General features: G+C 41.1%; 1 protein-coding gene across 13 annotated transcripts in view; it reads left to right on the top strand.

The window, feature by feature from the left end:
- CEP85L (centrosomal protein 85 like) overlaps nucleotides 1-12,115 on the top strand; it is a 243,813-nt gene that overhangs the window by 77,753 nt on the left and 153,945 nt on the right. For all 13 annotated transcript variants that reach the window (XM_063620768.1, XM_063620780.1, XM_055262504.2 and 10 more), the window contains one exon: nucleotides 1,224-1,382. In XM_063620768.1, the coding sequence (XP_063476838.1) occupies nucleotides 1,224-1,382 (159 nt within the window). The remainder of the gene's footprint in view (nucleotides 1-1,223; nucleotides 1,383-12,115) is intronic.

Below are 12,115 nucleotides of genomic sequence, written 5' to 3'. Positions count from 1 at the left end.
ACTGTATTAGGCATTAGTAAAGATTTGTGCTTCTACAGGTTTTATATAAAGTTGAACGAATTTAAAATTTCTCTTTCCAATTATAGTACAATAACATTTCTAGATGCTTATTTATTTATTTCTTCGTCTAACTTGTAACAAATAGTACAGATTGGCACTGGTCCATTGCTATCCTTTGAGGAGCACTGTACTAAATAAAATAAGTGATGGATAAAACAGAAAAAGTCAAATAAAAGTTAAATAAAAATGAGTAAGTGAAAATAAACATTGAGAGAACATTGAAAAACCTTAAATTAGCTAAAAAGTATTTAAATTAAAAGGACAAATCGGGCTGGGCACGGTGGCTCACACTTGTAATCCCGGCACTTTGGGAGGCCGAGGCGGGCGGATCACGAGGTCAGGAGATGGAGACCATCCTGGTTAAGACAGTGAAACCCCGTCTCTACTAAAAATACAAAAAATTAGCCGAGCGTGGTGGCGGGTACCTGTAGTCCCAGCTACTCCCGAGGCTGAGGCAGGAGAAAGGCGTGAACCCAGGAGGCAGAGTTTACAGTGAGCAGAGATCGCGCCACTGCACTCTATCCAGCCTGGGTGACAGAGTGAGACTCATCTCAAAAAACAAAAAAACAAAAAAAAAGACAAATCAAGCTAGGAGTAGGAAAATGCTGTGCTATTAAACTGTTATTAAATAATAGGGAAATAATTCAAATAAAATAATGTAAAATTTAAAAATTTTAAGTGATGATTGTAGAAAAAATTTAGTAGATATATAGCAGAGAAAAATGGATTGTTTTCATATTCCATGTGGATATCCTATTTATATTATCATGCATTATTATTGAATTTTTCCTGAGCCCTGATTTTCAGCTGACACATATATGTATAATCACAGATGCCTACCTATCAATTATTCTAGAGCAGAGTACTGACATTTGAAGATAAGTGGATAGTTTCAACATTTTTAATAACACAGCAGTACGTCTTTAAAAGTTTAATGCCCAGAAGCAGAAAACAGAGTTCTTCAGCTAGAGGAAGCTATGTAATCACACTTAATTGATACATGTGTGATATATACATTTATTTGGTTAATTTTTTTGATCATTTTAAATTATTTTGGGCAGAAAAGAACCTTTTATACCCTATGTGTATTTTCCACAAGGTAAAAAATAAATCATCTGCCTACTCAGATATATGTGTTAACTGTTACATATTTCCCTTTTTAGGCCCAGATTATTCATCAGCATGGCTACCTGCTAATGAATCATTGTGGCAGGCCACAACTGTTCCATCTAACCATCGAAATAACCATATCAGGAGACACAGTATAGCTTCTGACAGTGGAGACACTGGCATTGGAACTTCCTGTTCTGATAGCGTGGAAGGTGAGCTAAAATTCTTATTGTTTATATATGAGTCTTTGAAGAGTAGTTGTGGTACAAGAATATTCAGGGGATATGTTTTATTGTTTCATACTGAAAATTATAGTGTTTGAATATTTAATAATGTTCAGTGTTGCTGTATATCAAATAAAATTGTCTCTCTAGTCTACCGGGCGCGGTGGCTCACGCCTGTAATCCCAGCACTTTGGGAGGCTGAGGTGGGCGGATCACGAGGTCAGGAGATCGAGACCATCTTGTCTAATACGATGAAACCCTGTCTCTACTAAAAATACAAAAAATTAGCTGGGTGTGGTGGCGGGCGCCTGTAGTCCCAGCTACTTGAGAGGCTGAGGCAGGAGAATGGCGTGAACCCAGGAGACGGAGCTTGCAGTGAGCCGAGATCGTGCCACTGCACTCCCTTGGGGACAGAGCGAGACTCTGTCTCAAAAAAAAAAAAAAATTGTCCCTCTAGTCATAAGAGTTTTTCCTTCGTCTTTTTAACTAAACTTCTTATTTTGAGATAATTATAGATTTATATGCAGTTTTAAGAAGTAATAGTGTTGTAACCAGGGTATTGACATTGATAGAGCTGAGATTCAGAACATTTCCAGATACCTCATGTTTCCCACATCCACTTCTCTCTGCCCCCTCTCCTTTATCTCTTAACTCTTGGAAGCCATTTACTCTCCATTTCTATAGTTTTGTTTTTCAAGAATACTTTATAAATGGAATCATAACAGTATGTAACCTTTTGAAATTGGCTTTTTTCTCTGGATTTTCATCCAGTTGTTACACGTATCAACAGTCCATTCCTTTTTGTTGATGAGTAGCATTCAGTAATGGTGGTATTGGAGAGAATACACTTTAACCATTTACCTATTGAAAAGCATTTGGGATGTTTTCAGTTTTTGACTATTGTAAGTAAAGTTGCTATAAACATGGGGGTATAGGTTTTTCTGTGAACATATGTCTTCATTTCTTTCGGTGAGTAAGATGCCTAGGAGTGCAGTAGCTGGATTGTGTAGTAGCATATTTAGATTTTAAAGAAACTGTCACACGGTTTTCTAGAGTGACTGTACCATTTCCATCAGCAATGTATGTATAAGTGATCTAGTTTTCTTTTTATCCTTGCTACCACTTGGTGTAAAAAAATTTAGCCATTTTGATAGTATAGTGGTATTTCCTTGTGGTAGTGATGTCTCATTTTAAAAACTAGACTTTATTTTTTAGAGCAGTTTTTTTAGAGCAGCAGGAAAATTCATTGGGAGGTACAGAGATTTCCCATATATCTCTTGTCCCCACACATGCACAGCCTCCTCCAATGTCATTATCTCCTACTAGTGTAGTATATTTATTACAATTGATGAATCTACATGGACACACTATTATCACCCAGTGTTCATGCATTAGGGTAGCAGTCCCCAACCTTTTTGGCACCAGGAACTGGTTTGGTGGAAGGTAGTTTTTCCACGGACCAGGGTGGGTTGGGGTGGATGGTTTTGGGATGATTCAAGTGCATTGCATTATATTTATCATTAGATTCTCATAAGGAGCGCACAACTTACATGCCTCGCATGTGCTGTGTGTTCGTGCTTCTATGAGAATTTAATGCCGCCTTTGATCTGACAGGAGGTGCTGCCCAGCTCCCCTCACTCACCTGCAAGCCGCTCACTCCTGCCGTGCAGCCGGGCTCTCAACAGGCCACTGACCGGTGCTGGTTTGTGGCCTGGGGTTTGGGGACCCCTGCATTAGGGTTCACTCTTGGTGTTGTATATTCTGTGGGTTTGGCTTTATTCACTTAGTAATATGCGTTTAAGTTTCTCCATGTCTTTTCATGGCTTGATGGCTCATTTGTTTTTAGTGCTGAGTAAATATCCCATTGTCTGGATGTACCACAGTTTATCAACATTCACCTACTGAAGGACATCTTGGTTGTTTCCAGGTTTTGGCAATTATGAGGAAAGTTGCTGTAAACAGCCTTGTGTAGGTTTTTGTGTGAATGTCAGCTTTCAACTCTGTCAGCTGAAGAATGATGAGGTTCATAGATTTGGAAAGGAGAGCTTCATTTCTCACAAAGGTTTGCAGCTTGTATAGGCCATTCTGACAGGCTGGGAGGCATAGTCTCAGCAGAAATTGAGAGATAGGCATTTCCAGGCAGGGTGGGGTCGGGTGAGGTGAGGGTTTAAGGTAAGAACTTATGCTGATGATTGGCTAGGCATACAGCTATATTTAACAGGTTACAGAAGGAGCCATGAATATTCATGAAGGAGACCCACACACATGCGTTTTAGGTTTACTCATATGTAACATACCTCTCATAATCACTTTGGGGTGGAGATTTAATACTTAAATGCATTGTAATTAGGTTCTATATGTAAAAGGTGAAATGTAGGGAAGAAGTCCATAAACTGTGCATCCTCAGGTGACTGGCCAGAACCAGTCCTTTCCAAAAGCCACTTATCAAGAAGAAAATCTTTGTGGCCTAAAATAGTTGTCATGTTGAAACTGTAAAAACAGGAGGGGGTGTGTTTAGATGACTTGAATGAAGGGGTGTTTTGGAGTTTTGTTTTCTCACATTGGCTTTTGAGAAAATCCAGTGATTAGAAAGGGGAAGAGGGTTGGAAGCAAATGGATCATGAACAGCTTACTGTCTTGCCATGGCTGCTAACTTGAAATTTTGGGGTCTTTTAACTAAAGCAGGGTCCAGTAGTCTGTTGGAAGGGTTAGGACTTTTATTTTGGTCTCCAACTCTCTTGCCTAAATACTTAGAAGCTCAATTGCTGGATCATGTGGTAAGAGTATATTTAGTTTTCTATGTTTAATTTTGCATATTTAGTTTTGTAAAAAAACCACCAAACTGTCTTCCAAAGAGGCTGTACCATTTTGCATTCCAGCAATACCTGAGGGTTCTGTTGCTCCACATCCTACTTAGCATTTGGTGTTGTCAGTGTTCTGGATTTTGCCTTTCTAATAAGTGTGTAGTATTTTGTTGTTTTAATTTGCATTTTCCTGACGATGTATGAGGTGGAACACCTTTTCATATGCTTGTTTGCTGCCTGTTTATCATCTTTGATGAGGTCTCTGTAAAGGTCTTTATAAAGCCCATTTCTTAATTGGGTTGTTAGTTTTCTTATTGTTGAGTTTAGAGTTCTTTGTATATTTGGATGACAGGCCTTTATCGAACATGTCTTTTGCAAATAAAGACATCCTTTGGTATTGTGTAGGCTTGGTTCCAGGACCCCGATACCAAAATCTGAGGATGCTCAAGTCCTTTATATACAATAGTGTAGTATTTACATATAATCTACACACTTACTTCTGTATACTTTAAATCATCTCTAGATTCCTTACAATACCTAATACAATGTAAATGCTGTGTAAATAGTTGTTATACTATATTGTTTTTAAAGTTTGATTATTTTTATTGTTAATATTTTTGATCCATGGTTGGTTGAGTCTGCAGATGTGGAACCTGCAGATATGGAGGGCCTACTGTATTTTCTCATTCTGTGGCTTGTCTTATTCTCTTGGCATTGTCTTTTGCAGAGCAGATGCTTTCTATTTTAATGAAGTTAAGCTTATCAGTTGTTTCTTTCACGGATTGTGCCGTTTTATCTAAAAAATCATTGCTATAACCATTGTCATCTAGGTTTTCTATTATGTTATTTTCTGGGAGTTTTATAGTTTTGTGTTTTACATTTAGGTTTGTGATCTATTTTGAGTTAAATTTTGTGAAGGATGTAAGGCATACCTTTTGTAGTTGTCTCACAATTCTTGGATATAATGCGTTTTTTTTTTTTTTTTTGATGGAGTCTTGCTCTGTCGCCCAGGCTAGAGTGTAATGGTGTGATCTTGGCTGACTGCAGCCTCTGCCTTCTTCTTCTTCTTCTTCTTCTTCTTTTTTTTTTTTTTTTAAATAATTATGTTCCATTTTTACCAGCCTTTTATCTCTTTATTTTCAGTTTTAAGAGTTTCTGTTGACATATCTTCAAACTCAAGAGATTTCTGTGCCAAGTCCAGTCTACTAATGAGCCCATCGAAGGCATTCTTCATTTCTATTAGAGTATTTTTGTTCTATAGCATTTCTTTTTGATTCTTGAAATTTTTATCCCTCGGCTTACATTATCCATCTGTTCTTGGAAGATGTCTACTTTTTCAATTAGAGCCTTTACCCTATTTATCATAGTTGTTTTAAATTCCTGGTCTAGTAATTCCAATATCCCTGCCGTGTTTGAGTCTAGTCCTGAAGCTTGCTCTATTTCTTCAAACTATTTTTTTTTTGCCTTACAGTGTGCCTTGTACTTTTTATTTTTATTTTTTGAAAGCTGATCGTGATATACTGGGTAAAAGAAACTGGTGAGCAGACCTTTAGTAATGTGGTGGTAAGGTATGTGGGAAGGGGAAGTGTCCTATGATTTGGCCTCAGTCTTTTAGTGAGCCGGTGCCCCTGGGTTGTAACGTCACAGATGCTTCTCAGTTTTTTTCTGTTTTTACTAACTTGAGTGGGACAGGATGGCTACAGGGAGCTTTAGTTGGGTATTTCCCTTTAACCACCCGGAAGACTAGAATTGACTGGAGTTCGTTATTTCTCTTCCCCAAGGTAAGTTAGGCTCTGTTAAAACTACAAAGAGGTTAGACTCTGGTTAAATAGTTTCTCCTGAGGGCAGACCGTATTAAGAATAGAATGTTCTGGTGTATTTCAAAATGGCCCCTTTTATCTTCCCTTTTCCGGAGTCACGAGGGGATTTTTCTCTGATACTTACTGTGAGAACCAGGTCAAACTCCTGGAAGTAAAACTCGTAAAAGTCTGGTAGTCTCCCTATGACAGGGTCGTTTTGGAATTTTTAACTCTCAGACTTCTTCATACTCAGCCTCCAGCAATTAATATAATTCAAGTTTTCCCACCTGGGTCCTGTGTCCCACACAAGTTTCAAGCTCTAATAAGTGTATTCTATGCATTTGCCATGTTGCTGTCTTCTGTTTTGGGAGCAGCTGTTTGCAATGTGACCTCAGTTCTCTTTGGGATCTAAGAAGAGTTGTTGCTTTTTCACTTTGTTCAGCTTTTTACTTGTTAGATGATGACTTTCAAGCTTCTCACATGCTGGCCTGAAAACCAGGTCTTAATCACTGTAATGTTGACCAATTTTTCATATGCTTATTTTCCCACTTGTCTGTTTTCTTTTTTCTTCAATGAAATGTCTCTTCATGCCTTTTACCTGTGTTCTAATTGTATCGTTTCCTTTTTTTTTTTGAGATGGAGTCTTGCTGTGTTGTCCAGGCAGGAGTGCGGTGGCGGGATTTTGACTTACTGTAACCTCTGCCTTCCAGGTTCAAGCGATTCTTCTGCCTCAGCCTCCTGAGTAGCTGGGATTACAGGCACCTGCCACCATGCCTGGCTAGTTTTTGTATTTTTAGTAGAGATGGGGTTTCACCTTTTGGCCAGGTTGTTCTTGAACTCCTGGCCTCAAGTGATCCACCCACCTTGGCCTCTCAAAGTGCTGGGATTACAGGCGTGAGCCACTGTGCCCAGAAGTTTTCTTCTTTACTGTTGAGTTTGAGAATTCTTTATATATTTTAGATACTACTCCTTTGTTTGATATGTTGTTTGCAAATATTTTCTTCCACTCTGTATCTTGTCTTTTTATCCTTTTGTAACACCCAAGGTTCTTTGCCTAGCCACGCCAAAGAATTGGTGTGGCAGCTGACTGCAGCGAGTGACAGAGACTTGAACTGAGAGAGAGAGTGAGCTGTAGGTTTTATTGAGCAGAGTGAAAGTACAAAGCTTCCACAGTGTGGAGGGGGTCCCGAATGGGTTGCCATTGCTAGCTTGGGTGATTGCCTTTTAAACTCTTTAAGGTGGGAGATACCGGAGGCGGGAAGCATGTTACAGGAGCGAGAAACAAAGGCAGTAGATTATTTTGTGACATGCCTTAGATTTTGAGAAAATCCGAAATTGCGACTTATGCTTACCCGTTTTATGGCCGTGGAGCTGAGAAAAAGAGGATCTTATAGAACTTACGAACTGTGTTCATAAGGATCTTATAGAACTTACAAACTGTGTTCATAAGGAAGAAAGAAAAAGAGGATCTTATAGAACTTACGAACTGTGTTCATAAGGAATTGGGAGGATAGATAAGGTCTGCTCATCACAGAAAAATGGGCAGTTAATCTTTTCTTTAACTCTGGTTTTGGCGGGGGTGGGTGGGGTATACAGGAAAACTTACAGCTAAAATTCTTGCTGTTTATAGCTTTCTTGGGAAGAAAACACATAAGCAAATCCTGGTGTTAGGAATATTTTAAGCATATATCCTCAATATTATTTATCCAGAACTGAAGTAAGTCCTGATGCAGGAAATGAGTGAGTTTTACAGCTTTCTAAGCCCCTACTCGACCCAGGAAGCCCAGCTGGCATCACCTCTCAGTCCTCCCTCTAAACAGGTCACCCCAACTACTGTTGGGAACTGGGCGATGACTGCTCTAGCTACTTCCTGCTGGTTAGGGGCAAAGATGGGGCCCTGCTGTTGTATTGTCCTCCAGGGGGGAACTTTCTAGGCCAGTCAAGAGACCAGTGGGTTGATCCTGGGGTCCTCGGTAGAAGCTGTGAGTTAAATTCATTTGAGGTTCCATTTGTAAGGCCATTTGTAGCTTGACGGCCTTGATCCTGGAGGAAATAAATTTGACAAGGAGGTTAAAAATACAGGGACCGAAGGCGAGTAATAGCAAGATGACTGTTACAGGGCCTAGAAAGGGGAGAAGCCAAGGTACTCGTTGGTTAAATATACTCCAGGGTCCTGAGAGTTGGAGCTCTTTCTTTCTACGTTCTATTCATTCCCTTAGCTCCTGGACCTTTTTGGCAATAATTCCTGGCTGGTTGACGAGGTAGCAACATCTTTATCCTAAGAAGAGGCAGGTTCTTCCTCTTTTAGCTGTTAGTAAGTCTAGGGCCCTTCGTTTTTGGAGGGCCACCCCAGTCAGAGAATTAAGCTGGCTTTGTAGGGTCATCTGGGAGTTGGCAACCCATTCCATATCATCATTTAATTCTTGTGATATTTTGTAATAGAATTGGGTGAATGAGGTTATATCTCCAATTCCTGTCCCAAGCCCACCCAGTATTCTGGCTCCTACCATAAAAGGGAGAATAGGAGCTCGTGCGTGGTGGGACTGGGGTATAAGGAGACTTTCCAAATCTTGTTTGGTATAAATGGACATGGGGATGCTAGAAATGAGAGAAAGCATAACTCTTTTGGGGTGCCATTTAGACATCGATAAGCTGTGTTAGCACGGATGAAAAAGATGTCTGGAGTTAGACAGGTGAAACCTGAGGTCACTGGTATCCAGGATTGACACTGGGAGATGTTTCTATTGGGAGTCATGCTAAAATTTATACATGTGAGATTTGAGGCCTGTGTGGCTGGCAGATTGGTGACTGGGGAGCCAATTATCCCGGTGGTGTTTAGGGCTGAGGTGGATAGGTTCCAATGTCCTGGGACAGGGACTACTGGGACAAGTGGTTGGAAACGCAAGGGAACACACATCCAGTAGTTAGTTGGATTGTTAGGAGAGGCCTCCTGCATTCCTGTGAGTGTGGTGTTAAATAGACTCCATGAGAGTCAAGAGTCTTTTGTAACCTGGAAATGTCTAGTTTCTTATATGGACTTGGAGTGTTAGATGATTGGATCAAGTTTTTAATTACTTGCTAAACATGTTGTTTTTTGGCTTTATCCTGGACACCTTCCTCATCAGTTATACCCACATGGGTGTAATATGTCCAACATTGGGTAGTCCTTATGGCATCAGGACAGTTGGACTGGGTCATTTGTCCTTGGTGATATGTATGGCCATTGTGGGAGCAGAGAGAAGCAGCACTATAACATTCCTTTCTCATATAGGTGTGGGTAGTAAAGCCTGGTTTAGCTTTAAACAACATCCTTTCGAAGTAGACTACATCAGTGTTTCTGGGAAGGGGAGGAGAGTATGCACTAGGGAAGCAAGTGCAGTTGGGGAGGGATGAAGAGGTGGCAGAAAGAATACTTAGGAGAGTTAAAAGAAGCTTAGGAGATCCTTATAAAGGGAGTCATGGTGCTCTGTAGGTGGAGTGGTAGTGGAAAGGAGGAGGGAAGAAGGAGTAAATTGTTAAAAGGAAGGACGATAGAAAAAAGGTTGATGTGATCAGGATTTTTGTCCCGGCAGGAGCTATAGTATATAATCCTACTGCAAAGAGTATGGTTAGTATGGTTAGTATACTGTTTAATATGATGAAACAGTATAAGGATTCCATTAAAGAGAGCAAGGAGAGATGTCAAAGATCATATAGGTTTTCTGCTTATCCTCTTTTAGGTAGAGATGTTTTTCTTCTTTAGGATTAACTGTAGGAGTCTTTTTAGCCTGGGATGCTTCCTTCCAAAATAGGAGAAGCAGGGCCTCAAGTGGCTCACCGGTGTGTCGAGGCTGGTCTGGCTGATCTTGAGACTCCTGAGCTGATAGTCCTGTAAGTTCCTCAGGGAGTGTCCAGGGTTTAACTCGGGTGTGGTGAATCCAGGATTCCACTCCTGCCACCTTAACTGCAGTGGGGATAGAGAAGATTACTGAGTATGGTCCCTCCCACAAGGGATCCATAGATGGGAAGGTAGAGGGGAGGGACTTGACCAATACTAGATCTTCTGGTTGGAACAGCTCTATTCCTTTTTTCCTGTCACACCCTTTGGGTTAAGTTTTAAGGTTTTGGTGATACTTTGCTAGAGAAGTTATATCTTTGACCAAATTGGCCGTTTCCTGATTAAGTAGGAAGTCATTTGTGAGAAAAGGCCATCCATAAAGCATTTCATATGGACTGAGCCCCATTTGATTTTGGATCAAATTTCCAGGGGAATTTCGGATTCTTAACAAGGCCATGGGCAAGAGAGTGGCCATGGGAGATACTTTCTCATATGCCTCTTTAGTGTTTCATTTGCCTTTTCGATCCTTGAGTTATTGTAGCTTTAAAAGCTGGACCATTGTTGCTCTGTAAGCTTTGGGCAAAGTCCGAATCTAGGAATTATTTCGTGAAGTAAGATTTTAACTACTACTTGGGCCTTCTCTGTTGTGCAGGGGAAGGCTTCCACCCAATTTGTAAAGGTATCAACATAGACCAACAAGTATTGAAATCCCCTTGACTTAGGCATGTGGGTGAAGTTTAACTGCCAGTCCTCTCCAGGATAGTGCCCTATTCTTCGTTCCCCCAGAGGGGCCTTATGATGGACCAAGGGATTTTTTTTTGGCACATCTCGCAGGCCTTGACTACCTGCCGGATGGTTTTAAGAAGGTTTGGCCCTGTAAATAGGGATTTGGCCATCTTACGGGTACTTTCAATACCTGTATGAAAGGTTTGGTGGAGGGTCTTAAGTATTTTCCACTGGCTGGCTTCAGGTATGAGCACCTTTCCCTCTTCTGTCGGTAACCACCCCGAGGGGAGAAAACTATGCCCCCATAAGAGTCCCCATTCTGTTTCGGTTGTGGAATACTGGGGCTTAACCTCCTGGAGGGGGTTGCTCCATACTAAGGGTCCTTCCATGGGCATTTCTAAAGGGAAGTCCTGCTTAGCAGCAGTTTTGGCCTCAGCATCTGCTTGGCGGTTTCCTTCTGCTGCTTCTCCTTCATCTTTTTGATGACCCCGGCAGTGTAAGACTGCTGCCTCCTTGGGTTTCTGTACTGCATGCAGGAATTTCATGATTTCCTTGTGGTACTTAATGGGTGTCCCCCGAGAGGTTATAAACTCCCTCTCTTTCCATATTGCAGCATGGGCATATAGAACTAGATAAGCATAGCTGCTATCTGTATACACATTTATTCTTTTTCCTTCTCCCAGTTCTAAGGCCACTAGTTCCACTAACTAAGTGCCACTAGTTCTGCTAACTGGGTGCTGGTCCCTGGGGGAAGAGGCTTACTCTCAAGTACTGTTGCATTGCTGACTATGGCATAGCCTGCCCATTGTACCTAAATGAACTTCTATCAGTATACAGGTTAAGGTCAGGGTTAGTTAAGGGGACTTCTAAGAGATCCTCCCGGGCGGCATAAGTCTGGGCAATAATTTGGTGGCAGTTTTGCTCAATTGGCTCCCCATCCTCTGGGAGAAAAGTGGCAGAGTTGAGGGCTGCACATGTGCATATTTGAAACACTGGTCCTTCAAGGATTAGTGCCTGGTGTTTGAGTAGGTGGTTATCTGAGAGCCACAAACTTCCTTTAGCATTTAATATACCACTTACATCATGAGTAGTCCAGACAGTGAGATCCTTTCCTTGTATTATTTTGATAGTCTCTGATACTAAGATGGCCACTGCTGCAACCACCCATAAACAGTGAGGCCAGCCTTTTGCTACTACATTAGTTTCCTTACTTAGGTATGCCCCTGGCTGTAGGGCTATCCCACGGGTCTGAGTAAGAACTCCAAGAGCTATTCCTGCTCTCTCTGTGACATATAAAGATAAATTTTGTCCCGTGGGAAGGCTTAGGGCTGAAGCTTGTACTAGGGTCTGTTTTAAAGTTTTGAAGGCTGTTTCCGCCTCTGATTCCCATTCTACTAGATGAGTATTTGCCCTCTGGGTCTCCTTTATCAGAATATAGAGTGGCTTGGCCATCTCACTGTATCCAGGGATTCACAGTCGTCAAAAGCCGGCGATTCCAAGGAATCCCCGCAACTGTTTCAATGTCTTAGGGCGAGGATAAGCCAGTATAGGCTCAATTTGTTCTTTGCTGAGGGC

This window comes from Symphalangus syndactylus, chromosome 2 (assembly GCF_028878055.3).
Source record: "Symphalangus syndactylus isolate Jambi chromosome 2, NHGRI_mSymSyn1-v2.1_pri, whole genome shotgun sequence".
Classification (NCBI taxonomy): Eukaryota; Metazoa; Chordata; class Mammalia; order Primates; family Hylobatidae; genus Symphalangus; species Symphalangus syndactylus.
Note: the sequence above shows the minus strand (reverse complement) of the source record. Positions and strands in the feature narration are given on the sequence as shown.